Source organism: Micromys minutus, assembly GCF_963924665.1.
Source record: "Micromys minutus genome assembly, chromosome: 18".
In the NCBI taxonomy this organism is placed as follows: Eukaryota; Metazoa; Chordata; class Mammalia; order Rodentia; family Muridae; genus Micromys; species Micromys minutus.
Genome location: NC_137953.1, coordinates 16,523,286 through 16,549,377, shown reverse-complemented (window position 1 = coordinate 16,549,377; position 26,092 = coordinate 16,523,286). Strand labels below are relative to the sequence as shown.

General features: G+C 39.7%; 1 protein-coding gene across 1 annotated transcript in view; it reads right to left on the bottom strand.

Moving 5' to 3' along the window:
* The window catches only part of IL23R (interleukin 23 receptor), a gene marked incomplete at both ends in the record, with an annotated part of 69,057 nt that extends 44,055 nt beyond the window's left edge, over positions 1-25,002 (bottom strand). Inside the window, 5 exons of the mRNA XM_080932144.1 lie at positions 4,823-4,968; positions 7,958-8,118; positions 12,821-12,944; positions 21,372-21,668; positions 24,933-25,002. Of these exons, the coding sequence (XP_080788270.1) occupies positions 4,823-4,968; positions 7,958-8,118; positions 12,821-12,944; positions 21,372-21,668; positions 24,933-25,002 (798 nt within the window). The remainder of the gene's footprint in view (positions 1-4,822; positions 4,969-7,957; positions 8,119-12,820; positions 12,945-21,371; positions 21,669-24,932) is intronic.
* Between the last annotated feature and the right edge of the window lie 1,090 nt (positions 25,003-26,092).

The following is a 26,092-nucleotide window of genomic DNA, read 5'->3' as shown; positions in this document are numbered from 1 at the left end:
TCTGGCGATACCTCAGAAAATTGGATATAGTACTACCTGAAGACCCAGCTATTCCACTTCTGGGCATATACCCCAGAGACACTTTAATACACAACAAAGATATATGCACCACAATATTCATAGCGGCTCTATTTATAATAGCCAGAAGCTGGAAGGAACCCAGATGTCCTTCAGAAGATGAATGGATACAAAAATTGTGGTACATATACACAATGGAATACTACTCAGCCACCAGAAACAATGACTTAACCAAATTCTCAAGAAAATGGCTGCATCTAGAGAATATCATCCTGAGTGAGATAACCCAGTCACAAAAGAACAGACGTAATATGCAGTCACTGATAGTGGGATGCTAACGCCAGAGGCTTGCACTCCCCCAGAAACAACCCACAGACTGTATGAAGTCCAAGAACTAAAGAAAACAAAACAAAACAAAAAAAATATTTACAAAACAAGAAAACTTCAACTATTTCCATGTTACATTTTGTTTTACATGTACTTTAGCTCATTGTAACTATTAAGTTTTCAAGGCATACTATCAAACCTTGAAAAAAATCAAGTACTGACTAAAAAATATATTCATATAGTTTTATGTAAAAATTATGTTAAAATCTGAAAAAAAGTACTGACAAAAATTGTATAATTTTAAGCAAAAAATGTTTAAAATCTGTACATTTATCTTTGCTTTGTAAAATAAAGTTGTAAAAAAAAAAATCAGTTTCTAATAACAACAATACTGAACCATAAACACTGATCTTTCTTGGTTTAATTAGTATCCAAGATGCCCTATAGGACAATTAGCCAAATTTAAAATTTTATTAAGCAATATTCATAATTTGCAAATAAAAAAGGGTCAATACCATACTTATTCTTTAAGTCCTATTTCTAACTATTTAAATATAAGTAAGATAGTGCCTAGATACAAATGCCAAGGGAATTATGTAATGTGTCAAAAAAGATACATTTTAGTTACTTTTAAAATGTTTGTTCCATCTGTAACCTGTATTTCATTAGACCACACTGTGTTCCTCATGACTTAGCTTTAGGTAGTGCTTCCTCTGTCATGTGTCCTTGGAACGTCAGATACGGAGAGGGTAAAACAATAAGGCCGATCTGGATCATGATCCAATCACTTTTTATATAATCTAGGAGTTTCTTTCTTTATTTTAAAACAACGTTATTTTAAAAAATCAGAGAGATGAGTGTACAGATTTCAAAAGCATTTTGCATAAAGCTATATGAATATATTTTTGTCAGTACTTGATTTTTTGTAAAGGTTTGATGGTATGTATGCATTGAAAACTTACTAGTTTCAATGAGCATAAAGTACATGTAAAACAAAATGTAACATGGAAATAGTCAAAGTTTTCTTGGTGTGTAAAGACTAAACATAATGATTTTAAATACCATGAATTGCCACAAGGCTGCACTCTTAGCTCTTGTATTATTAATGATTTAAGGTCTAGGTGTACCACACTCTGAGAGGGTACTATACACTTATTTTTTTTCTAAAAAGGACTGAGGCTTTTTCTTTTTGAGCTTCATATGGCCTGTGTGTTCTTTCTGGGGTGTTCAGAGCTTTGTGGGGCTAGTATCCAATTATCAGTGACTGCATATTATGTCTTTTGTGACTGGGTTACCTCACTCAGGATGATATTCTCTAGTTCCATCCATTTGCCTAGGCATTTCATAAAGTCATTGTTTCTAGTAGCTGAGTTGTACTCCATTGTGTAAATTACCACAATTTCTGTATCCATTCCTCTACTGAAGAACATCTAGGTTCTTTCCAGCTTCTGGTTATTAGATAGAGGGCTGCTATGAACATGGTGGAGCGTGTGTCCTTGTTATATGTTGGAGCATCTTTGGGGTATATGTCCAGAAGTGGAATAGCTGGGTCTTCAGGTAGTTCTATGTCCAATTTTCTGAGGAACCACCAGACTGATTTGCAGAGTGGTTGTACCAGCTTACAACCCCTTGGAAGTGTTCCTCTTTCTAGGAGTTTTTTCTTAATGCCATTTGCCAACTAATCCTCTGTCCCGAAGGTACTGTCCTGCCCACTACTAAGCCTCATCTACATCAGATCCTAGTAATAAACCTTCTTAACTATGATGGACCTTGTAATATTTAATAAATAATATATACCGCCAAGTGCCCAAATTGTGACACATGGTTAACAGGAGAAACGGAAAAGACGCCGTGTCATGACTGTTAATTGGAACTGTAGTGTGGTGGAGAGGACGGAATGTTGCAGGTCCAGAAACTAACTATCTTGGGCTGGTTCTAGTTGGAACAGCCATCCCTTACCCATTTCGGTGTTAGGACTAACATGTATGACTAATGGATAAAAGAACAACAAAAATAACAACAACAAAACCAAAACAAACCACCACCACCAAAACAACAACAACAACAGCAAAAACCAAAACAAAAAACTTCTTGGAATCTGTTAATTTAGCAGACCACTGGCTTCCACCAACCCAAGAGCTAAATAATCGTGTTGGGCATATAGAAAAGCTTCCCCACCAATATATTTTAAACTTGCTTTGATTTACGATTTTACTTTTTTTCTCTGAAACCATAAAACTTCATGAAACTGTCTCCACGTTGGAACATGGAATTTGGAGTAACCTAAATCGATGTTCTTGGGCCACTGTTACTTAAGATGGCTTCACAATAAATGACCCCTGATTTCCTTTAAGATGAGAGTTGTGTCTTTTGTCTGGACAGAAGATAGATCTTTTGTGCCTTTAGTTCTCTGAGTTCCCAAATGGGTGGCTTTCTGAATACTGTGCATTTTGAACATTGATAGTGTTTTGAAAAAGGAGATTAAGGGCAACAGGGGGCACAGCAGGTAAGGGTGCATGCGCACCACTGGGTCTGATGTCTTCTGGCCTACATAGTGGGAGGAGGGAACAGATGCCCGTGTTTGTCCTCTTTCCTGCACGTGTACTCTCTGGGGCACACACTCTGCTCTCCAATAAGTATATATACAGGGTTTTTGTTTGCTTTTTTTCTTCAAAAGCTGGGCATAGTAACATACATTTGTAATATCCAGACTTGTCCTAGAGAGAGAAGGGTTGAAAACGCCAGGCTAGTCTAGGCTGTACAGCAAGACTTTAAAAAGTTTAAAAGCCACTCTTTAGCCTCCAATCCCACAGGCACCAGCTGGGGACAGAGAGTGACGATTTCAACCAGGGGACAGAAAACCTCTGAAAACCTGCTCTGAGTTTGTTTCTAGTTTACAGACATCCTCACAGTCTTCAATTATCTGGCTCATAGGGAAGTTTGTAATATTTTAAAGTAATAAAATGACACTTATCAAATGTAGCCGAACTGGAACCATGTTCTCGGTCAGACTAATTCCAATGAATGTGCTTATTACATTGCCCTGTGATGGTTTGATGAATGAACCTCAATCAGACAGGTAGAAGCTGCTTTTGCTGGAAAGCACTGACTCCTGACTTGGGCCTACAAGGTAACTAGAAGCAGAAGCTAGGCCACACCTCACTTTCATTTCCAGCCCATTTGTCTCCTGTAGTTTGGATGAAGGCATAGAGAAACTGTTGTCCTTGATTCCTCTGGGGTAACACTGGACTCTAGAAACAGCAAGGCTAACCAGAACCAGCCTGTCACCCATATAAGGGCATGTCCCAGTGAAGGGGAGGGCACAGCTGGGAACACAGTTAATCTGAGGAGTACACTGTAAGTAATGGTACATTGTAGGACCACCTTGGAGGAAAGGAGGTTAGATGGTAAGTCGTGAGTTCACACCTAGACAAGGACAGGGTAAGCATGCCTGCCTCTTGCCTTTTATTTAAACCTAAACCTCATGTCAGTGCCCTAAAGATAGACTGGGGGGGGGGGGGTCATTGGATGCTTTACTTGTTTGTTTTGGTTTTGGATTTGCCTTTTGTGACCACACTCAATGGGACTCTCCTCTGCTTTTCACATGCCCACATGCTCACAATGGCCACTTTCACTTGCTTCTGTAATTACTTTAATTCATTCTTTAATTAATCACTTGCATGTTAGAGACAGGTGACCAAGCTTAGCTTGTTGGGGCTGCCAGGACCCGGGCTTGTGCCCTAAAAGCTTTGATTGCAAACCAAACTGACTGCAAACTGCTTCTCCTAAGATATTTGGTAATTTAGTCTTAGTATTTAAATACAGCTAGTTTGTTCAGAAATTCACTTTTATTTTAATGTTATCTCAAATTAAAGTCTATACTAGGAATTGATCTTAGAGTTTGTACACTATTTAAAGATTTGTTTTTATGTCTGGTGTCTGTGTGTATATGCACATGTGTTCAGATAGCTGTAGGGGTTAAAAGAGGATTGTAAACTACCTTATGCATGTTGGGAACCAAATTATGGTCTCTGTCAAGAGTAACATCATCTTTAATAACTAAGCCATTGCTTCCGCTCCAGGACTATATGTTTTCACTTTAAAAACTGGTATCTTTCTCTAAGTCTAACTCAAAAAATCACTCTCACCCACCACACGGCCAAATTTCACCATAGAATGCTTGAGTTTTATATTTGTGAGTGCGGATGTAAATTTTATCCTAAGAGTAAGAAACTACAAAAGATCCCAGTTAGTTGCAAATTCAGCCTCTTTGGCAATTTACAGAAGGCAGACGACAATTTCAGAAAACGACCCCATTCAGAAGCATACAGTAACCATTGAAACTGGAGTGGTTCAAATATCATATCGGTTAAATATGTGAGCAGCAGATTCTACCTAAGCCAAGCCTGAATACCCCTGACTGGCTTTTCTGTAAATCATCACCTCACAGGCTGAGGAATAAAGAAACTTAGCTTACATTCCATGTTCGGTTTGTTGTTGCTTTGCATCTCATCTCACAGAACACTTTCCCAATCATAATTTTACTCTTCCAGTAAATTATGGTCTTGGGCACAGTGGCATTTGTAGTCTCAGCCCTGAGAATGATGGGCGCAGAAGGGATCACTAGAAGAAAAACAAACACACACACACACACAAACACAACACCAAAATAGCAGTGGTTAAAACCCTTCCTCGGGGAGAAATTTATACCTTTTCATCAACATATAGAACTATCAAAACTCAATGTACTGAAGCTCATCACTATCATCTTTTTCTTTCCAGACATTCATGAAGCAATTAATTCTGTCACACATACCATACAACCAACGTTCCGTATTTCTTAAAATGACTGGAGTTTAAGGATTGATTTCTTTAGTTATTTAACCATCACTCTATGTTTATAGCAGACTTACACTGTGATAGTGATAGTTATTCCAAACAGATTTAGTTTCAAAGGACTACCTGGAGACTGAACCTAGTCCTTGAATATTAACAGAGAAAATACTGAAGCCTTGCTGCTGTTTGCACTTCTGAACACTGCAAAGGTTTCCATTTAAAGAACAAAGATGGGCTGGAGAGATGGCTCAGTGGTTAAGAGCATGGACTGGTCTTTCAGAGATCCTGAGTTCAGTTCCCAGCAACCACATGGTGGCTCACAACCATCTGTAATAGAATCTGATGCCCTCTTCTGGTGTGTCTGAAGACAGCTACAGTGTACACATATAAATAAAAATAAAATCTTTTAAAAAAGCAAACTCTTTAAAGAACAAAGATGACAAAACGTCCAAACCAATTGCTGACACAAGGTGCTCAAGTCCCAAGATACAATTATAAGAAACATGAAGAACAATACACCATGACTCCTACAAAAATGATAAATACCACAGTAATCACCTCTAATGACTTCTCAGATAAATAGCCCTGACATCACATCAAACCAAACTTCAAAGTAACAGATGGAAAACAATAATGAAAATGGCTGCTCAAAGTCTGGCATTTAGACAAAAGCCAGCTTTTCCTCCGGAGACTTAAGAAAACAGTCTCTCTCTGCTAAAGGAATCACTCTTTTTATCTGAGGCTCTCCATTAACATAAGACTGTGGTGCCTACTACCATCTCAAAGTCTAAACTAGCCTCTTCTTTCTCTACTCACAAGTACCTGTTATACATCAAAGCCCTCCACCCCAGCTCACTGGTCCCCTTCCTTCCAGGTACCTGTTCCCCTAAAACCCTGAAAATCGTCGTCGTCATCATCATCATCATCATCATCATCATCATCATCATCATCATCATCATCATCATCTCTGCTTTCCTGAGAGCAGTCTTGGTGGATTGGAATAAACGTTCTCTTTTCACCCATGGGGTGGCTATTCTGATTTCCTTACTGCACTTATTTCTCATTTTATTCAAAGATCAGGGCAGGGATTAACGGAATAGAAATGGGAAAAACAGTAGTAAGAATAAATTAAAGAAACTGTTTATTGCATTAATCAAAAGAGAGAGGGAGGGAAGACCCAACTTAGTAAAGAAAGATCATAAGCTGTGTTGTCATCTGCCTTTTTGGCATCTAATCTTTGTAGCACCCCTGCCTCTGCTCTTTCACACTTATACATTCTCAGATTTCTGACCGTATGCTTGCCTCCAGCTTCCCACTCTTGCCCACTCTTATGGGCTCCAGCTATGGGGCAGAAGCTATCCACCCATGGGAATGTCTCTGGCTTCCCCTGTGGTCCTCATGACATATTATGTGGACCCTGCAAGTGACCTCAGAGGCTTGTGACATGTTTGGATCCAGCAATCCCTCCTCACTCCACACCACCCCATCTTGTGCCAAGTTTCAAAGCCAGGATGCTGGGCTGAGGTGTGTATTTAACATATCAAAGCGAACCAGGCCTCCAGGTTCTACTAGGATCCTTCAATCTGTAGCTATTATAAGGTATGGCTGGCATACCCTGCCCCCTACTCTGAACAATCCAGCCAAGAGGCTGGTGTGCCCTTTCTCCACAGGCTCTTCCATACATAATGCAGACATTTTGGTTACTGATATAGGTTATTTCTCCACTGGTGAAATAAGCCAATTCAAGGCATATTAGAACATACTATAGGCAGATTTATTAGGAAGCTGCTGGCGACAGGGTGTGGGGGGGTGTGGATGTCACTGGCCCCAAGCAAGGGGTGGGTGGGGAGAAAGAGCGCTCAGGCAGAGAGAAGGAGGAAGAAAGAGGGAGAGAGGGAGGGAGGTAGAGAGGGAGGGAGAGAGAGACAGAGACACAGAGAGAGACAGACAGACAGACAGAGACAGAGAGAGAGAGAGAGAGAGAGAGAGAGAGAGAGAGAGAGAGAGAGAGCGGTGTGTCTGGATTGTATAGGGAAGAACCTTTTGAGGCAGCCCAGCCCCTCATCTGGAAAACTTAGGGTTGGGGTCCAGGTATGCCAGGTAGGAACTGTGGAATGCTGAGAGAACCAGGAGGTTGGGTTGGTATCTTGGGGGTAGGAGATACTTTAGCCTGGGCCCACTAAGGCACCCCCTCCTGCTGCATCATGCCGCCACATTACAAAACATGTCAGAGATAAATACTGAAAAGAATACTGTAGATTACCTTAATAGAAGTACCTTAATATAAACTTTAAAAGGGAGGCTCTAAAATATCTCAAGCAAAACATGCTGATAATTTCCTGGTTGGTGAAGTTAGAGATGTCTACACAACTCAGCAATCTCTATGTACTTGAAACCAACCCTTCCTGACACAGCACACAGAGCATAATCGTTAACAACAGAAGACTCATCATTTCCGAGCACAATCCTGGTTTCTTCCCATCTGCTCCTGAAAGGTGACAAGTCATCTTAAGGTAGATTTCATGTCTCTTCTAGTCCCTCTGGCTTTGGGGAGCCAAGTTCTAAAACAAATTTTGTAAACTCACCACCCTCTAGAGATGAGACTGGACCGATGACCAGGTGTAGAGTTAGCCCAGTCGGCAGAACAATGGGAAAATCGGTTGCTTATAATCTGCAGGAACTTTAGGCGCCCTTTGTTCAAATGTAGACTGTGTGATACCATCCATGCAAATTAGTTGTTTGTAATAAAAGACATGCAGCACCTCTCATTCCTTACCTATATCATCCAGATGGACCTGTAGGTGTTGTGAGTTCTCCATGCCTAGAGCATTGACGGCCTGGACCCATACCGAATACTTCCTGCCGCCTGGCAATGAGTCAGTGGAGATGTTAATATAGCTTGAGGCAAGATATTGCTGTTCTTCTTCTGTCTCCAAACTATTTTTTAAAAAGACAAAAACAAAACAAACAGGGGCTGGAGAGATGGCTCAGTGGTTAAGAGCACTGACTGCTCTTCTAGAGGTCCTAAGTTCAAATCTCAGCAACTACAGGGTAGCTCATCTGTAATGAGATCTGATGCTTCTTCTGGTGGGTCTGAAGACAGCTACAGTATACTTATACATAATAAATAAATAAATCTTAAAAAAATCAATCAATCAATCAGTCAATCAATCAGTAAAACAACCCCCCAGGATATATTTATTTAGTTTCTTTATTTCAGAAACTTTGAATGCTATCGTTTCCACCTGATTTTATAACGTGACCTGTTACTGAAAAAATAAACCAAGCATCATTTGATCTGAATCTTTAAAACAAATTCAAATGAAGCAAGGGCTAGCCTCATCCACAGAGATCTGCTTGCTTCTGTCCCCAGGGGCTGAGACTCAAAGTGTCACACTCCCTGCGTTACTGAGGATGACCCTGGCCTTCTGATTCTCCTGAATGCTGTATTATAAGCATGCGCTCCCTCACCCAGTTTATTCAGAGTTCGGGTTTGAACCTGGGGCTTTGTGCATGCCAGACAATCTTCTCTTCACTGAGTCACATTTCAGCCCTAAAATTCTTGTTTCTGAGAAACAGAAAGACTTCATAGGTCTGCACATTAGCCTTCATAGGGGATGGGTGCTGGGGGAGACACCTGCATCTTCATTTTACTGTCCCAATGATGGCATTTGAGCTTCTGAGTTGAGGCAACAACTGGCCAGATTTTTTTTTTTTTTAAATCAAACACCATCACTTTTCTTCCAGGAGACTGCTTTCACGAGATCATAAGAAAGAGCTAAAGTTACAGCTATTTCATGCTTAGGGTTACATCCTAGATGCCTTATTACCACATGCCTGATTAGCAATGCTTGAGTTTCTGCAGCTTCCTAATACTTCAGCAAGAAGTGTAAACTAAAGTGATTCAAGGCAAAGTAAATCGTGTCAGTCTCACAACTTATGAAGGGTTCTGATTCTCATATTTGTGTCTCTGAGAGCATGTCACGTGACTTGATTCACTTCTGTGAAACAGGAAAGATGGTATCACTGTGATCATGAATGGAGGTAGATGCTTGAGCAGAAAAAGCCAGGGGTAGATGGCCCCGTACCTAGAGAAGACTCATTAAGTTACAGCAAGTAAAGGGGACACTTATCATGTCACTTTTATGAATATAAATGAAATAAAACATTAAGACAGGAATGTTGTGTATCTCAGGCTGGTTTTGAACTCTTAATCCTCTTGCTTTGGCTTCCTAAGTGTTGGAGATTGCCAGTGTTTATATATAGTCTGTATCTGAAGTTAAATTATATCTTGAGTTTACATAGTTACACAGGTTGCTTATGTACTTTCTGAAATGAGAGGGGTCATAATCATATCAATAGCGAATTTATTGGAAAATAGGCTAACCTGTGTTCAATAATGAATAAGAATTCAATCATGAAAGCAAGTCAGCTGCAACTGTACTTAGTGGCAAGCATAAGTGTTAAGTGGGACATTTTCAACTGGTTTCCAGTTAAGAGAAAACCACATACACATTCTTAACTGGTTTGTGGCTAATTTTCTTACCACACATACTGAGATCTCAAGTCTTATAAGGAGAAATGAATGGCTTACTAAGGATGTGACCCAAACAGCGTGAGGGGAGCTGCAGGTTACAAGAGAGGGCTCAACAGTTGCAAATGCTTGTCCCCAAGCCTGACAACCTGTTGGAAGTGAGTTGGAAGCAGAAGCTGGTGTTTGATCTACGTTCACTTTGGACACCTAAGAGGAGCAATTGGATGCCAAATGATTATGAGCTTGCCGGACTTGTTGATATCTTTTTTTTTTCCTCTAAAAAATTTCTAGGTTAATTTCTCTGGTTTACCATGGCCCCGGAGGTCCTAAAACAGGAAATCAATATTTGCTAAATTGGCTTGGCTGGTACAAAATGGAGGGCTATCGTTCATTCAGTATTCTTTCTAAAGCTTGTAGAAATTGTTACACAGCTTTCCATTTGTTATTTGTTTGGTGAATTTGTATACGCACAGGCACAAATACCATGATATGGTGGCCAGAGCCCAACTTTTGACTTCAGTTCTTTCTTTACACCATATGGTTCTCAAGAGTCAAACTCAGGTTGTCAGGCTTGGAGGAGAGCATTTCCAACTGTCCTGAGGACCCCATTCATTCATTTCTTTTCAGCAACTATTAACAGGTAGAAGGCACCCTGAGATACTACCGAGTTTCACAGAGAAAATGCGTCTTTATAAGCGTCAGCTGCAGACAACGGGGCCAACAGTCAGTAGATACTTAGTAACAGAGGTCAATCTTTTTCTCCAACTGTATCCCTGATACACAGCAAAACAACACAAAACTCTTTAAGGAGCCAGGAAGGAAGAGAGTTCTTGAATCAATAGATTAGGTTCTGTTTGACCAGGCCCTACCATGGAAAGATTGCCACTTTTCTTTTGAACAAGCAGGTGGGCCAGAGTGACAGGCTTTTACAGTTTGTGTGATCTTACAGGAAGAAGCACATGAGCTGGAAGTGAAACTTTGCCTATGCTGGTCTCTGGCTGTTTGGTTAAGTGGAAATACCCTAAGAGGCCAGGTCTGCACAGGCATTTTCCCTGCTTCATGCTTCCCACCTTGCCCACAGCATTTGATATAACTCAACTTCTTCTTGGAGGGAAAAGGCCCTTGGACAGTTTGCCAGAGGGGTAGGCTTTTTTGAAACTCTTTTCAGCTCATTATGGTGTTTCTCCTGAATTTGAAGATGATTACATGTCTGTTTCCTTTCGTTTGCGCTTCCTGGAATGTGCCCTTTGAATTTGCTAGAAGAAAACATCAATTTTCTATAATTTTCCAATGTTTATGTCTTCTTTAACGAATTTGGCTTTATTATTTTTAATGACACGTGAGGGAGTGTGCGCATGTGTGTGTGCACAAGTAATGATATGAGCACGTGAGTGCAGGTACCCCTAGTGCAGGTACCCACAGTGCAGGTACCCACAGTGCAGGTACCCACAGTGCAGGTATCCATAGAAAGCTGGATTTACAGACAGTTACAAGCCATCTGACATAGCTTCTTGGAATTAGCTTTGAGTATTCTGGAGTAATTGTAAGTGTTCTTAACTGCTGAGCCATCTTTTCAGCACCATTGCATCTTCTTTACTACATGACGCAACTACATTGATTTGAACTCCATCAAGTCAAAACACAGAGTTTGTCTATAGTTTGTTTAACTTCTTATCCAACGTACTCAGGATCAGAAGTGCAGGTTTTAGAATCTCCCCCACCCCCAGATTTTCGAATATCTAGGTGCAATAGCTATAAAGTTAATCTTTTCTATTAGAAGAGATCCAATGGAATTTTCTAGATTTGTACAAAATTACCTGAAAATAAATTGTATATGCTACTTTGTAGGTGAGTGTTACTGCTTTATTAATCTTTTTGTTCCTATATAAGTCAGGCTTGGTATAAGATAAATCACAGCAACTTATACAGCCAGTTTTGAGTGCAATATGATATTCTTATCCCTTTTGATATAAATGGTCTGATTGGTGTCCTTTCAAATACCTTTCAAATGCACATGCTGAGACCTAGCAGGTCTCTTGAGTAATGGGTCATTTTCATACATAAGGTTTAGCCTCTAGTGCAAGAGTACTGAGCGGTTGAGCTCTTAGATGGTGGTGAAGTAATGAGGGCTTTACACTCAAGGATGATGTCAATGCCTTATAAAACAATGAAGTTGTTTTCCCGCCATTTATGGGAGACCTTGAAGAAGATACTGCTCATGGGGAATGGCCTTTGGTAGACTCTACTGGCACTATGATCTCAAACTTCTCAGCCCCTAATCTATATGCAACAAATTTCTATTTCTTACCAATCAGCCAGTTGCTGGTATTTTGTTACAGTAACATAAATGGGCTAAGATACCTCTTATTTCATCACTGCTTTAATAACTGTCTTCAGTTCATGGGAGGCTGAGAGCCATCCAACAAGGCTAACAACCTCTCCTAGGTCATATAGAGGCAAAAGGCAAATAGCGTTGGGTGTCAGCAGTAAGGTTACTTTGTATGCCTTCTGTCAGGTTTCCACCTGGACAGAATAGACAGACACATGGTTCTGCCCAGAGCCACGGAGGAGGAGTCCATGGGAGAGCACCATTTTTCTTTCACCAGTTTCCCTATCTAAAACTTGAATTTCCATTCAGCTAGAGTTGTAGCATCTAAAGTAGAATTAAAACTCAAAGGTCATGATTAGCCACTAATTGTTCCCCTGAACTTCCTGCCTTGGGACCTGGCACAATTATAGGAGTTGAAAGCCAGAATTACTCAATAAACTAGAACAAGCATGCATTTGGGGGTCTATTTTAAAGACAGGAAATTCTGAGGGACTAAGTAAATTATTTTGATCCTCAAAGAAGAATAAGGGCTTTACTTTAGGTCACAGTTGAAAGTGGGCTTTGATTTCATTAGGCTCCTTCTACCTGTTACCACCAAGAGAAAAGGATGGGGAAGTCATAAACTTTGTTGTCCCACAAAGAAGAAAATGGCAATGGAACAGGAGTGATTTTAAGCTTCTTAACCAAGGTAGGTCTCTCAGATTAGAGGCAGGTCTTGGTCACAGCTGGATTCACTCTGGAATAGAATGCATGTTTGTTAGTGCTATAGAACCTACCTCTTCACGTGCACAATATACTTGGTATCTATGTAGGTGGGCTTCCCAGTGTCCCAGGTGCAAGTCATGTTTCCTGAGTATTTATAAATAACGCATGTGATATTTCTGGGGGCATCTGGTGGATCTGCAACAAAAATGAATCACTAAGAGCTGCTTTTGATAAAGCTGTTAAACTGTCAGTTTCGGAGGGAAACTAGGCCTCTTGGCACTGAGAACCCATGGGCTTCTCATTCCACTACCTTACAGTGTAGACAACTTTGACACCAAGCATTGCTTCTTCTCACAGTATATTTTCCTATAGTTTCTTCTGTGGGGATGCTAATAAGCTCAGGTTCCTCTCATCCAATCAAGTAAGCCTCCCTCTATGTCTCCAATTCTATCTCCCCTCAGGTACCATTCCACATTTCTTTTTTAAGCAAGATGGTAAAAAATTATTGTGTGGACGTGTGTGTGTGTGTGTGTGTGTGTGTGTGTGTGTATTCTGTGTTTGTATACTTATGTGTGTGAGAATTCTGGTGCATGTGGAGGCCAGAAGTCCATTCAGTATCTTCCTCCATTACTTTTCATATTATTTTTAAATATTTATTTTATTTTTAACTATGTATGTTTGTGTGGGAATATGTGATGAGTACAGGTATCTCTGGAGGCCAGAAGAGGGCATTGAATCCACTAGAGTTGGAATTCCAGGCTGTTGTAAATTGTCCTAAGTCGGTTCTAGAAACTGAACTTGGGTCTTACACAAGAATAGTATGTGCTCTTAACCACTGAGCCATCTCACCTTTTAAAAATTTTCTTGTTGTTATTGCTATTGTTTTTGTGTTTTGTTTTGGTTGTTTGTTTTGAGGCATGGTTTTCTCACTGAATTTGAAGCTCACTGATTGGCTGGTCTGGTAGATCAATAAGCCCAAGGGACTCTCCTGTCTCTGCCTCTCTAGTGCTGGGATTAAAGGCAGGCATCATCCTGCCTGGCTTTTATGTGGGTGCTAGAGATTCAAATTCAGGTCTCCAAGCTTTCATGACAAGTACTTTACCAATTTACTTTGCCATCTCCCCAGCCCATCTGACTTACTCAAAATGTAGTTTGCACAGTTTTACCAAAGCCACGGTTGTTAAGGTGACAGTGACTTTCTTTCTGGAAAACTCCGTGCTGTCCCACCAGAATTACATAATTATTACTGAGATTGGTCGCTGCAGGAGTTGATTCTCTTCTCATTTTCCCCTTCAAGGCTGGGCTCTGTGAAAGAGTCTTTAGCTTTTTCCTATTGCCCTGGAAGACTATTTCCTCTTATGGAGAATACACTGTACTTTTCCCTTTGAAAGTTAGCTATTCACGTGCAGAAAGGATTACTACTTAGCAGTAAGAGGAAGGAAACTTCCAACTATGTTATAATGTGGATAAAACCTGAGGACATTGGGTACAGAATAAGCCAGACACAAAAGATTGCATGATTCCCTTCGTAAGAGATGTCTGAAATAGTTAAGTTCATAAAGCAGTAGGTGGAATGATGGTGGTATCCCCTGGGTGGAGAGGTGCTGTGTGCAAGTTCATGGATGAGATAGTTTCCTGTGACAAGAAGAGTTCTTACGAGAGAGTTTTGGGAGGCTATAAGTCAATGCAGTGAACAGCACTGAAGCAAAGCCCATAAACCTGGCAAAAATAAGTGGGTCATACTTTGTACATTTTATCTCACCACATCAAAAGTTGTTTGTTTGGTTTTTTTAAAGGGTTAGTATTCAGAGAACTATTTCAAGGCACATCCTTACCCACAAGCTCTCCCTCTGCCACATCCTTACTCACACTCCCACTCCCTCACCCCTGTTCAGTTTTTCCTCTCCTTAGCTTCATTCTTTTGTTTGCTAGCATTTTTCCCCCTACAAGAAGCAATACTTTTCTCAGTCTCCTCAGCTGCCCTCTCTACCCCTGCCCAGCCCAGAGATGTCAGTAACTAGGTCCTGTTCACAAGGTATTAGAAATGCATTTCTAGATAATGAGCATGAGATAAAATGATATAAAGGTGTGTTACAAAGTGATATAGTGTAGCATCTTCATTAGATAAAACAAGAAAGATAAATACTGAAACTTCAAAACTGCCTTTCCAGTTGTTGAGATGGGATTATGTCATGAACAGAGACAAGGACTCATGGACTTGACAGACATTTCTGTTTTTTCTCAACAAAAGCTTTTAAATGTTTTTTTTTTCTATGTTGAATGTAATCAACTATTAAAATCTGTGTTCCTGGTTATAGAAGTGCCTGAGAGGATAAGAGAATTTGTTGAACAATTTTGTAGCCTGGATCTTAGATCCCAGCACCCATGATGAGCTGGGCTGGTATGCATATTTGTAAACCCAGCTCTGGGAGAAGCAGAACCAGGAGACTGTGACTTGATAACTTTCAGGCTAGCCAAGAAAATGTGAGTCCTGGGTTCAGAGAGAGATTCTCTAAGGAAAAAAGACAGTGGCAGAGGCAAACATGCACTACCCTCTTTTAGCCTTTACACACACACACACACACACACACACACACACACACACACACACACGTACTCTCACACATGTACAACTTAATATTCTTTTTAAAAGCTACTTTCAAGCAGAGATGATTACATAAAAGCGTATTGTAAGAGTTTGGTGAGTAAGTTGCGTTCCCACAAGGTAAAGGAAATCTTTCAAGTTCCATTTGGACTTAAAGAAGGTAAGTATGGTGACAGTGCTTTATGTCATTCTGTACTCAGGGTTGTGAGAGGTTATGGGTTCTAATGGTGGGACTATGTCATGGGTAGGATTATGGGCTTGTGGGCTTCATAGGTGTTTCATTGTTTGCTACTTTCTCCTGTGGTTTTAGGCAGAGAACACTGTTAATTTGAAAATCACAGAAGACAACATCCTTGACTTTGTTTCTCCATGAAGCAGTGTAAATGTGTGGTTGGCATGAACTCTGCAAAAGATGAAAGTGACAACTCCGTACGTGTGTAAGTGAGCAACGTATGTTTGTGAGGAGCAGAGTAAGAGCTAGAGAGTAGTCATGGAGGCACATCCCACTGTAAATCGGATTCTAGGTTATAAATATCCAAGAATAAAACTGACTGTCCACATCTTGAGCATATCTTGGATGCACATAGAGGATTAAGATTTTGTTCTCTCATACTATCTCATCTCTCTAAACTTACTAGAATGTCCCCTGATCATTTACCAGGAGACTAACTAATTCAGCCTAACCAAAGATTCTTTGCCACTGAAATCTTTTTTTTTGGGGGGGTGCGGGGTCTATGGTTCTCTTTACTTTGTATTTCTAGTGCTTAGCATATTTTTACATGTGCTAAAACAACCACTGAAGTTTATTGTACAAATTGAAAGGCAATTCAAAAGATGGCAATGACAAGAATTAAGCTGGAGAGAGGCCTGAAGTTTCAGGTGGAGATCGCTAAGCACCTGCAGGGGGGTTCAGGCTAGGCTATCCACCCAAGGAACAACTCTGATGATGAATATTTAAGGATTTCAGTGGATAAGAACTCTATTATCTTCTTTTCAGTCTTGAGTGAAAGTCAAGACTAAAAAAATGAAGGCAAAAATAAATTCTTAGAAATTTAAGTAAATGGTTAGGTGGAAGCATTACCTACATAGTTTATTTGACTTGCCACTTTTCAGTGACCCCTATTTGAGCACATTTTCCATAATACATTCTCATTTAAGCAGAGATAAGAATCTAAGAAGTATTCAAGAGTCTGGACTATAGTGGAAATGGTGATAGTGATATTTCAGAAATCATTTGTTAGAGAGACTTCAGAACCTGGGTCTTCTCAGGGAAAGCACTAACTCACTGCTCTTCACCTATCGTGATGTGTCCACATGCCTGCAATCACTCCGTTCAAAACAGTGCTGACCTCGGGGTATCGTAAAGTTTACAGAACAGATATCCTGTATCAAAGCAGCTCAGTGAAAGCAGTGTGCTTTCTAGAACACCACAAAACCCTCAAGGCTCCTCTTTTTGACCTAGTTAATAGGAAGTAAGTTTGCTGAGAACTCAGCCCCAAAGCACATTGAGCTTGAACCCAGGGATTTGAGTAAATTCTTGCCTGGCAGTTGGGTTTGCACACTCATAACTCAAGGTTTCTGGGAAAAATTATATCTCATAAATTAATGAATGGAAAGAGTGATGGTGAAGGATGAACATTTCTCTTAGGCTGCCCTGGAAGGGGAGCACTCTGACACGAAACACATGCCAAGGCTCTGGGCTTGGGCAGGAACCCCATAACCCACAGCAGGAGAGTGGCTGCAAGCTATCAGTCACCTGCACTCTAGCAGCAGGAAGGGACATTAAGGTAAACTTTTAAAAACATATTTGTTGTTGTTTTGGATGAAGGTGCTTCAATAGGAAAACAAACAAGCAATTTAAATTAAAAACAAGGGATAGGTGCTCAGTGACAAGCTAAAATTTAAGGCCCTATTTGCCTGAAAATAGCACCCACAACAATATCCCATCTTAATGCTTCAGTAACATGGTGGTGACTTTTGATCGCTTGTTTTGTCTTATAAAATCACCTGCTTACCTCAGAAAATTGGATATAGTACTACCTGAAGACCCAGCTATTCCACTTCTGGGCATATACCTCAGAGACACTTTAATACACAACAAAGATATATGCACCACAATGTTCATAGCAGCTCTATTTATAATAGCCAGAAGCTGGAAGGAACCCAGATGTCCTTCAGAAGATGAATGGATACAAAAATTGTGGTACATATACACAATGGAATACTACTCAGCCACCAGAAACAATGACTTAACCAAATTCTTAAGAAAATAGCTGCATCTAGAGAATATCATCCTGAGTAAGATAACCCAGTCACAAAAGAACAGACATACTATGCAGTCACTGATAGTGGGATGCTAACCCCAGAGGCTTGCACTCCCCCAGAAACAACTCACAGACTGTATGAAGTCCAAGAAATAAAGAAAACAAAACAAAACAAAAAAAATATTTACAAAACAAGAAAACTTTAACTATTTCCATGTTACATTTTGTTTTACATGTACTTTAGCTCATTGTAACTATTGTGAAGCTTTCAAGGCATACAATCAAACCTTGAAAAAAATCAAGTACTGACTAAAAAATATATTCATATAGTTTTATATAAAAATTATGTTAAAGTCTGAAAAAAGTACTGACAAAAATGCATAATTTTAAGCAAAAAATGTTTAAAATCTGTACATTTATCTTTGTTTTGTAAAATAAAGTTGTTTAAAAAAAACATGACTTTACATATACATATATTTCTTTCCATATACTTTATACAGAGATTTATTATATTCATTTAGATATTTGTATATATTTGTTATAAATTTAAAAGAGTGAAAAGGGAGATCTGGAAATAGCTGAGAAGACTGTAGTAAGGGCTGTGAACAAACTGGGAGGAAGAGGGGGAGCTGTGTGTGAGGAGAGGAATGTGTCTGTCTGAAACACTGGGCAGCACACTGTAGCAGCACTGAGGTATCTGTCTGTCCAAGAAACGACAAACAATGCATTCTTCTAAGTCAACTTCACTTAATTTTGGAGTATTTTGTGCCTGATTTTTTTCCCTAGTCTTCATTTGTATTTAAAAAATAAATATTTACCTTGTAAGGCATGGTCTTTTAAGATGAAAGGAAGGAAGTGTGCTATCACAATGACATGTCTTATTTTCTTACACACACACACACACACACACACACACACACACACAAAACTATAAAAAAAAAAACACCTGCTTAGATCAACCACCACAGCATCTGTCTGTTTATAGGATGATGTGTTGGATTCAGGAACTGTAAGTAGGAGACAGAACTGGAAAGCAAAGTTGCTGGACTGTTTTTCCTTTCAGTAGAAGTGGTACTTATGTTAGATCATTTTTCTCCCTCTTGCTTAAAGTAACAACTCACCTTTTCCTGAAGCTGTGGAGATTTCTCATTTTCCCTCTGATGAAATTGTGTAGCCTGTCTACTCAGACATCAGTCCCCAAAGGGAAACAGTGGCACACTGACTTATTAAGGGGATGATATGAACAAGTTGGCAAGACTTCATACATCAGATGAGGTGACGGCTCATGGTTTGATTTTCACAATGTAGGCACCTTCTACTGTTCAGTTCAGTAGCTTAAAGTGCACATAACAAGGTCATGATTAAAGTCTAAAACTCACTCCTTCCTCCATGCTCCTCCCCCTCATCCTGTGGCTGTCTCGTGTGAAAGACATGCATGCTTTGTCAGCTGCCTGAAGTTAAGTAGGACAGTGGCCTTTTTACAGAGCAAGGAAGTCTCTTAGCTTTCAGGTGGCCAGTCCCAAAGTAGTGGGGTCTGGTCTGGCTTTTCTTATCTATGATCTGAAACCAAGGAAGAAGCAAGAGCTTCATATAATATTATCATAAGTATGTGGGGAAGGGAGCTCTTCTGATTTTTGAGCCCCAGTGGCGATGATGTACTGGAGAATGACTCTTTGCTTTAAAACAGAGAAAAAAATAAACAAGAAGGTGGCTTCAGTTGTTGGGAATCCGTAAACCTCACCCCTCAGTTACCTGGCAACAGCCAGGTATACCCCACCCCACAGTTACCTGGCAACAGCCAGGTATGCTCTGCCTCAGTTACCTGACTCTATAAAAGGGGCTGCTTGCCCCCTCCTCTCTCTCTTGCTCTCCCCCTTGCCCCTCTTCTCCCCATTCCCTTCCCCCTCTTCCTCCACGTGCTCATGGCTGGCCTCTACTTCTTTACTTCTCTCATTGCCTTTACTACCCTCTTAACTGCCCCCTGCCATGACCTGAATAAACTTTTCTTTACTATATTGTCCTGTGGCTGGTCCCTCAGAAGGAAGGGTTTCCCAACATGGGTCCCCCTGAGATATCCCCCTTTTCCCCAGGCCTCCCCATACCTCCATGGGCCATATTCCCTTCACTCTCTTCATTTTTTTCTTAACATTGGTGCTAAAACCTGGGATGTCATCTTTTAACAACATTGGTACCCCATGTGAGAAGATTAGATTTCCTCATGACAGGATATCTATTTTTCCTTTCATCAGTTAGTAAAAAAAGGGATTGGTGTGCAATCATGCAGTCCTCCAAACATGTCTGGTATTGTGCCATAAACTTGTAATCCTAGTACTGGGCAGTTTTCTTCATAGCAGGATCCACACAGGAAGATTCCTAAGGTCCTCTGGGTAGCCAAATTGGTCAGTTTCATGTCACAGTATGAATCCAGGTGTTGAAAAAACGTGGCAGACTCCTTCCAAGTTTTATCTATGGTCTCTCTGTGTGTGTGTGGATGTGCAAGCACATACGTACACACACACACACACACACATACACACACACACACACACCTACGAACATAATCACAGGTACATAAACATATATAAAACAAAAGTTCATAGATATTTGTACAAATCAGTACAGGAACTTACATATCTTCAGAATATTGTGAACATAAACTGATTTAGTATGTGTTGTGAGTGATTTGAGTAAATTTTTCTTAACAATGACAGTAATGGTAATTTATAACAGGAGCTATGTGATAAGAAACAGGATATTGTATGAGAATCTCCATATGTATGTTTACTTGATTTTTTTTTTTTTATTGAAATAGAATCTCTCTATGTAACCTGGCTGGCCTGGAATCTCTGATATAGAATAGGCTAGTCTTGAACTCCATGAGCTAAGATCTAAGGCAGAAACCATCATACCTGTCTGGAGAATCTCCCTATGTTTTATCTAAACCATGCATTTATAAGGATTCAACACTAACATACTTTAAAGTTTTTAGTATACATTCAAACAAATTGTTGAATTAGGATGCTTACAGGTACCTTTATTCCACAAAATGGGGCTTGAGGTCAGCTAAGCAAATTGTGCCAAGACTACTCGCTGGGACCATAATGAGAACGCAAATGTAGTTTTGAAATGCACTCTGAATCTTGGCTTCAAAAATCTGTTAATAGAACCAGCTAGACTAAAAATTAATGATATTAACTTGGCAAATAAACATACCAACAAAAGCCAAGTAAAACCAGATGAAAGAACATTATTTAAACTTATTGTTGTCAAGGCTCAAGCTGACCAGAAATTTGCCATCTTCCTTCCACTTCAGAGTGCTGGATTATAGATATATACTATCATTCTTAGCTAAGAGCAGCATCTAAGCTAAAGAGCTGCTGCCTTTCAATATACATAGACTGTGTTCATTCAGGCTAGTGGGGAAAATTGTTCTCTGGGGGTATTTGCAATATTTAAAGTTTCTGATGTTCACACCAAACTTCCACACTGCTGTCTTCTTTTAAAAACTCAGCAGGTCAAGGCACACTGGGCCCCCAAAAGGTGGTGGCTGCCTCGGCCAGCCACGATCTTTCTCCTCTGTTCAAGCCTTACCAGTCCCTATAACTCATAGTTCACCAAGATGACTCCGAAGACATTTGAGTTGAGCTCCACTTTCAAACCAATCTGATACATAAACTATGTTGATTCGCCTCCATTTTTATGTAAAAGCCCAGCAACTAACAGTTAACCATTAGGAAAGTGTATAATACTTACATCCAGAGGAAATGTCTTTCCCACAGATGAGTGTCTCTTGAAAATGCCCAGGACATTCAGCAGTGCAGTACACAGAGGCATGAGGTTCCGAAAAGCCTTTATACCAAATTCGAGATGTTGTTCTATTAATCCTTGTGATATGAAATCTCTCTTTGAAACCATTTTTGTAAAAGTTAAGATTCCTTGGTCGGCAGTTCTTAAGGGCTTCTTGGCAATATATAGAAACATTCATACCCATCTGAAAAATTTCACCAGGCTCAGCCCACATGTGGCCAGAGCAGTTTATATTTGTGATTCCTAGAAACAAACACATGAAATAATTGTATGCAAAGTGTTGTAATAGATTAAGAAGAATAATATGCTGCTGCATGTAAAACTCCTTTTAATTAATAAATGATAATTAAAAATGCTCCAGGTTTTCATCTTGTTGCCACTGATAGCCAGTGGCAGGATTCAGCCTTTGAGCTTTTTTTTTTTTTTCATTGTCAGAGAGCAAATATAATTTCTTCTTCTACTCTAAGGTAGAAAATGGAGATATTATGAAGCTACAGCACTTTTTGAAAGACAAGACTCAAAATACTACTGGGCATTGCAGAATCCAATCCCATTCTCTTGATATTTAACCAATCTTTTGTTGTTTGTGGGAGTGGGAAGTGTTTTTGTTTGAGATAAAATCTACTTTTATCATCATAGACTATAATGATCATGTGTTTACTCTTGCAATGTCAAAAAGAGAATACTTAAATACCACATAAAATTCAACACTAATTTAATAGTATAGAGGAAACATGATGCATTATTGAGTTTAAAAAGCAAGTTGCAAAACAAGATGATTTATAAAAGAAATCATCACTGGAAAGAAGCAAGGAATGAATGGATCAATGAGAAACACTGAAAGTTGTTCTTTTGACTCTCCAGACTGAGGCTGGTCCCTGGCAACCAGAAATATGCTCTTGTAAACCCAGGGACTCAAGAGAAGAGGACCTTGACTTATAATCTTGTGCTACATAGATTATAAACTTTAAGCTAGGCTGGAATAGGCAATAAGAAGCAAGAGCAGGTGAGATGGCTACCAAGCCTGAAGACATGAGTTTGGTCCTTGGGCCCCACAAGGTGAAAAGAGAGAAGCACATTGTCCTCTGATCTTTCCCTTGTGCCACGGCACACACTCTGTTCCACAAACAGATAAATCAGTGTGAAAATTACTTAAAAAGGAAGAAAGAAACGGACGTGTCAGGTCATGGTAGCATATGCTTATAGTCCTAGCATTTGGGCCACTAAAGCAGGAGGATTTTAAGGTCAGCTTGTGTTACATAGCAAGTTAGTCTAATGTGCGAAATGTAACCTGGCCTTAGAAAAACAAGCAAAAGAAGAAGATATGGATGAAAGAGGAAAGGACAGAAGAAGAAGAAAAATGGGCCATCAGCATGAGTGAAGAGTAAAGATAGCAGACAGATTTGTGAAGTACTCTCTCTATTTCTTTTTTAAAAGGAAATACCTGGCTATTTTTAAATAAGTTTGATAATTTGGGCTTAGACAAAACATGATTCCATGAGTCATTGTGAAACCATTTTTAGAATACATAGAAAAGTGTCAAAAGATTTGATCACATGACCCGAGTTTTAGAAATGACTTTTTAGAACATAGTGAAGGCAAGTTGGTGATCAGGAAGAGGGAAGCACAGGTTATAAAAGAGTAGGTCATGTTAACGTGTCAGTGATGTCTTTTGCTCTTCCTTTTTTAGATAGGTGTTCACTTTGCAGCCTATGCTGGCTTTGAACTCACTTCTATTCTAGTGCCTCAGTCTCTTGCATGCTGATAATATTGCCCAGCTAAGTTAATTTCTTACATACAGTTATTAGATTGGTTAGACCTGTTCAACTCATTGTTAAAATGTATAGTACGCTTTGAAAAAAAATACTTGTAAAGCCTTTTGTTTATTTGAGGATTAATTTTCTGGCAGAGTAGTTTTGGATTTGTACCAGGCTGTCCTCATCCTTACTCTGTAGCCCACTCTAGCCTCAAATTTGCAGCAGTTCTCCTATCTTGGCCTCCTGAGTGTCAGGATTAAGATGTGTGCCTCTGCACTTGGCCAGTAAAGCTACTGAAATGTAGTAACATCATCTGAGTGAAATCTTGGACAGATGTCACCTATATTCTATTAAAATAGTCATTGCAGAGTGAACCACAGTTCTAGACACCATGTCTTATCACAGTCTAGACACTGTCTCACACCATGTCTTATCACAGTCTAGACACTGTCTCACACCATGTCTTATCACTGTCTAGACACTGTCTCACGCCATGTCTTATCACAGTCTAGACACTGTCTAACATCATGTCTTATCACAGTCTAGACACTGTCTCACACCATGTCTTATCACAGTCTAGACACTGCATAACACCATGTCTTATCACAGTCTAGACACTGTCTAACATCATGTCTTATCACAGTCTAGACACTGTCTCACACCATGTCTTATCACAGTCTAGACACTGCATAACACCATGTCTTATCACAGTCTAGACACAGTATCACACCATGTCTTATCACAGTCTAGACACTGTCTAACATCATGTCTTATCACAGTCTAGACACTGTCTCACACCATGTCTTATTTCACTTGATGTGTGCTCATCATTTGGATGTATAGACAGTCAAGCAACTGGCATTTTTGTTAAACCTGTGGGAAAACTATTAATCTGACTCTCTGAAGTGTTCAGTTTCCTTGCTGAAAGGTTTTACATCTACATATATAGCTCCAACATAATTGTGTCTCTGCCTAGAGATGAGCAATATAGTCAATATGGTCTCAAGCAAGAATGACTTACAAATTTGTGAAGCATTTAACATTTAACAGAAGTAGCAGCAGCAGCAGAATCAAAGGAAGAAAGAAAAAGAAAGAAAGGAAAAGAAAGAAAGAAAGAAAGAAAGAAAGAAAGAAAGAAAGAGAGCAAACAAGTTTGTCACTATTTGGAATCACCTAGTCTGAAAAATAGAGTTCTGACTCTTCAGAACTCTGTGTTGCTATTATCTGTCTTCTTTTATCTGTACCATTGCCTCGGAGAGAGCTGATTCCAACTATACCCTTCCTTAAACATGGAGTCTCAAAAAGTATCTTGTTTTACTGAATGTTTTGTGAATTACAAGACAGAAATAAGAACAGCAAAATAATGGTGTTTAACAGGGACTAAAGGCTAGCAGAGAGCTTGAGGAATCATCAATAATTAACTCACAGAGCTGAAGTAAATGAAGGCTTTGGCTAAGCTATATAATAGTTATGATAATCCTAAAATAGGACATTTCAACTCAAGATGGTCTCCTTTGTGGAAACATTTATGGAAGAGGGCCCATTTGGGCATCTGGGGGTGGGGGTGGGAGAAGAACAACCTGTATTTGAAAGGTAGTTAGATTATTTTTAGTTTGTTCCATCCCATATTAATTTTGTTCAGTTTAATAACTTCTTATTTTCCAGATATGATATAATGGCCTGAAAATGATAACAACTCAGTGTTTTATTTGTTAAATGAAGATTTAGACAAACACACAAAATACTGTACCTCCGTGACACAGGCCGAGGAGCACACAAAGAGCTATTACCACATGGAACTGAAAAGTAAGGTGACTCATGTCCCAGATGTAGTAGAAAACTCTCATCTCTCTCTGGAAAGAGATGGAAAAATGTTTATATTTATATTGCAACATGTTAGAGAGCTAATGAGCATCACATTTCTCATAATTATTATCTTCAGTGAGATCCTTTCCTTCAGAAGAACAGAAACAGGGCAGATAGAGGCCACATTCGGTAAAGAGGTACATCACAAGGCAGTTAAGCAGAGCATAAAGGTGAAATGTCTGCCTTCGAGCCTCACTGCAGATTAACACCTAGGAATTTACTAGACCCTTGTTAAAATGTTGTTCCTTCTGTTCCATTGTTCATCAGGCAGCTCCTCTCTCTGCTGTAAATTCTCATAATGAACAGTTAATGTCTGACTGGTTCATAACCATCAGGATCTGGAAGACCAGTCTTTGATGAACGAAAGTTGGGAAAGGCAGAAAATTTCAGAACTCCTAAAGACAAATGGATAGAAAGCGAGGAAAACTGGAATAAGGCAAAGACATATACTATGCAAAGTCAAACCTACAGGGGACCCTTTCATCTCTAGGGCTCAGAAGAGACCTGTGGTGGAAATACTGAAAGACACTGTCCTACCTTACACTGGGAGCCTTGCTCACCACTCATTGACCTAGTTGTAGAATAAGTAAGTTAATCAATAATAGTTGTTATCATTATTATCATTATTCTGGTCAACTTAGTTAAACCCAAGTTTTCATATTAAAGAACTTCAAAACACAACTCATGGCTCATCAAACAGCATAAACCCCACGATTATGGGGAATCCTTTCTTCATTTGGGACAACATATCTCTCTGTAAGAGGCAGCACAAGCCGTGGAACTGCCTCATCCGACGTTAGCTGCTCACCAGTTAACTGCTCTTGGCTCATCATTCATTGGTAGCATTACATGAACAAATCACAGAAGTCATAAAAGAAAGCATTTTGGCCCGCTTATTTCCAAAAAAAAAAAAAAAGCACAGCCATCTCTAAGTATTTCAGGAGTTAGGGTCTGCTTACCTCTCTCTTCAGAATCTAGCAGCTGCCCTCCTGGCTGTGCTGACTTCTTTCCCACTACCTGCCTGTCAGCATTTGCTTCAGTTTT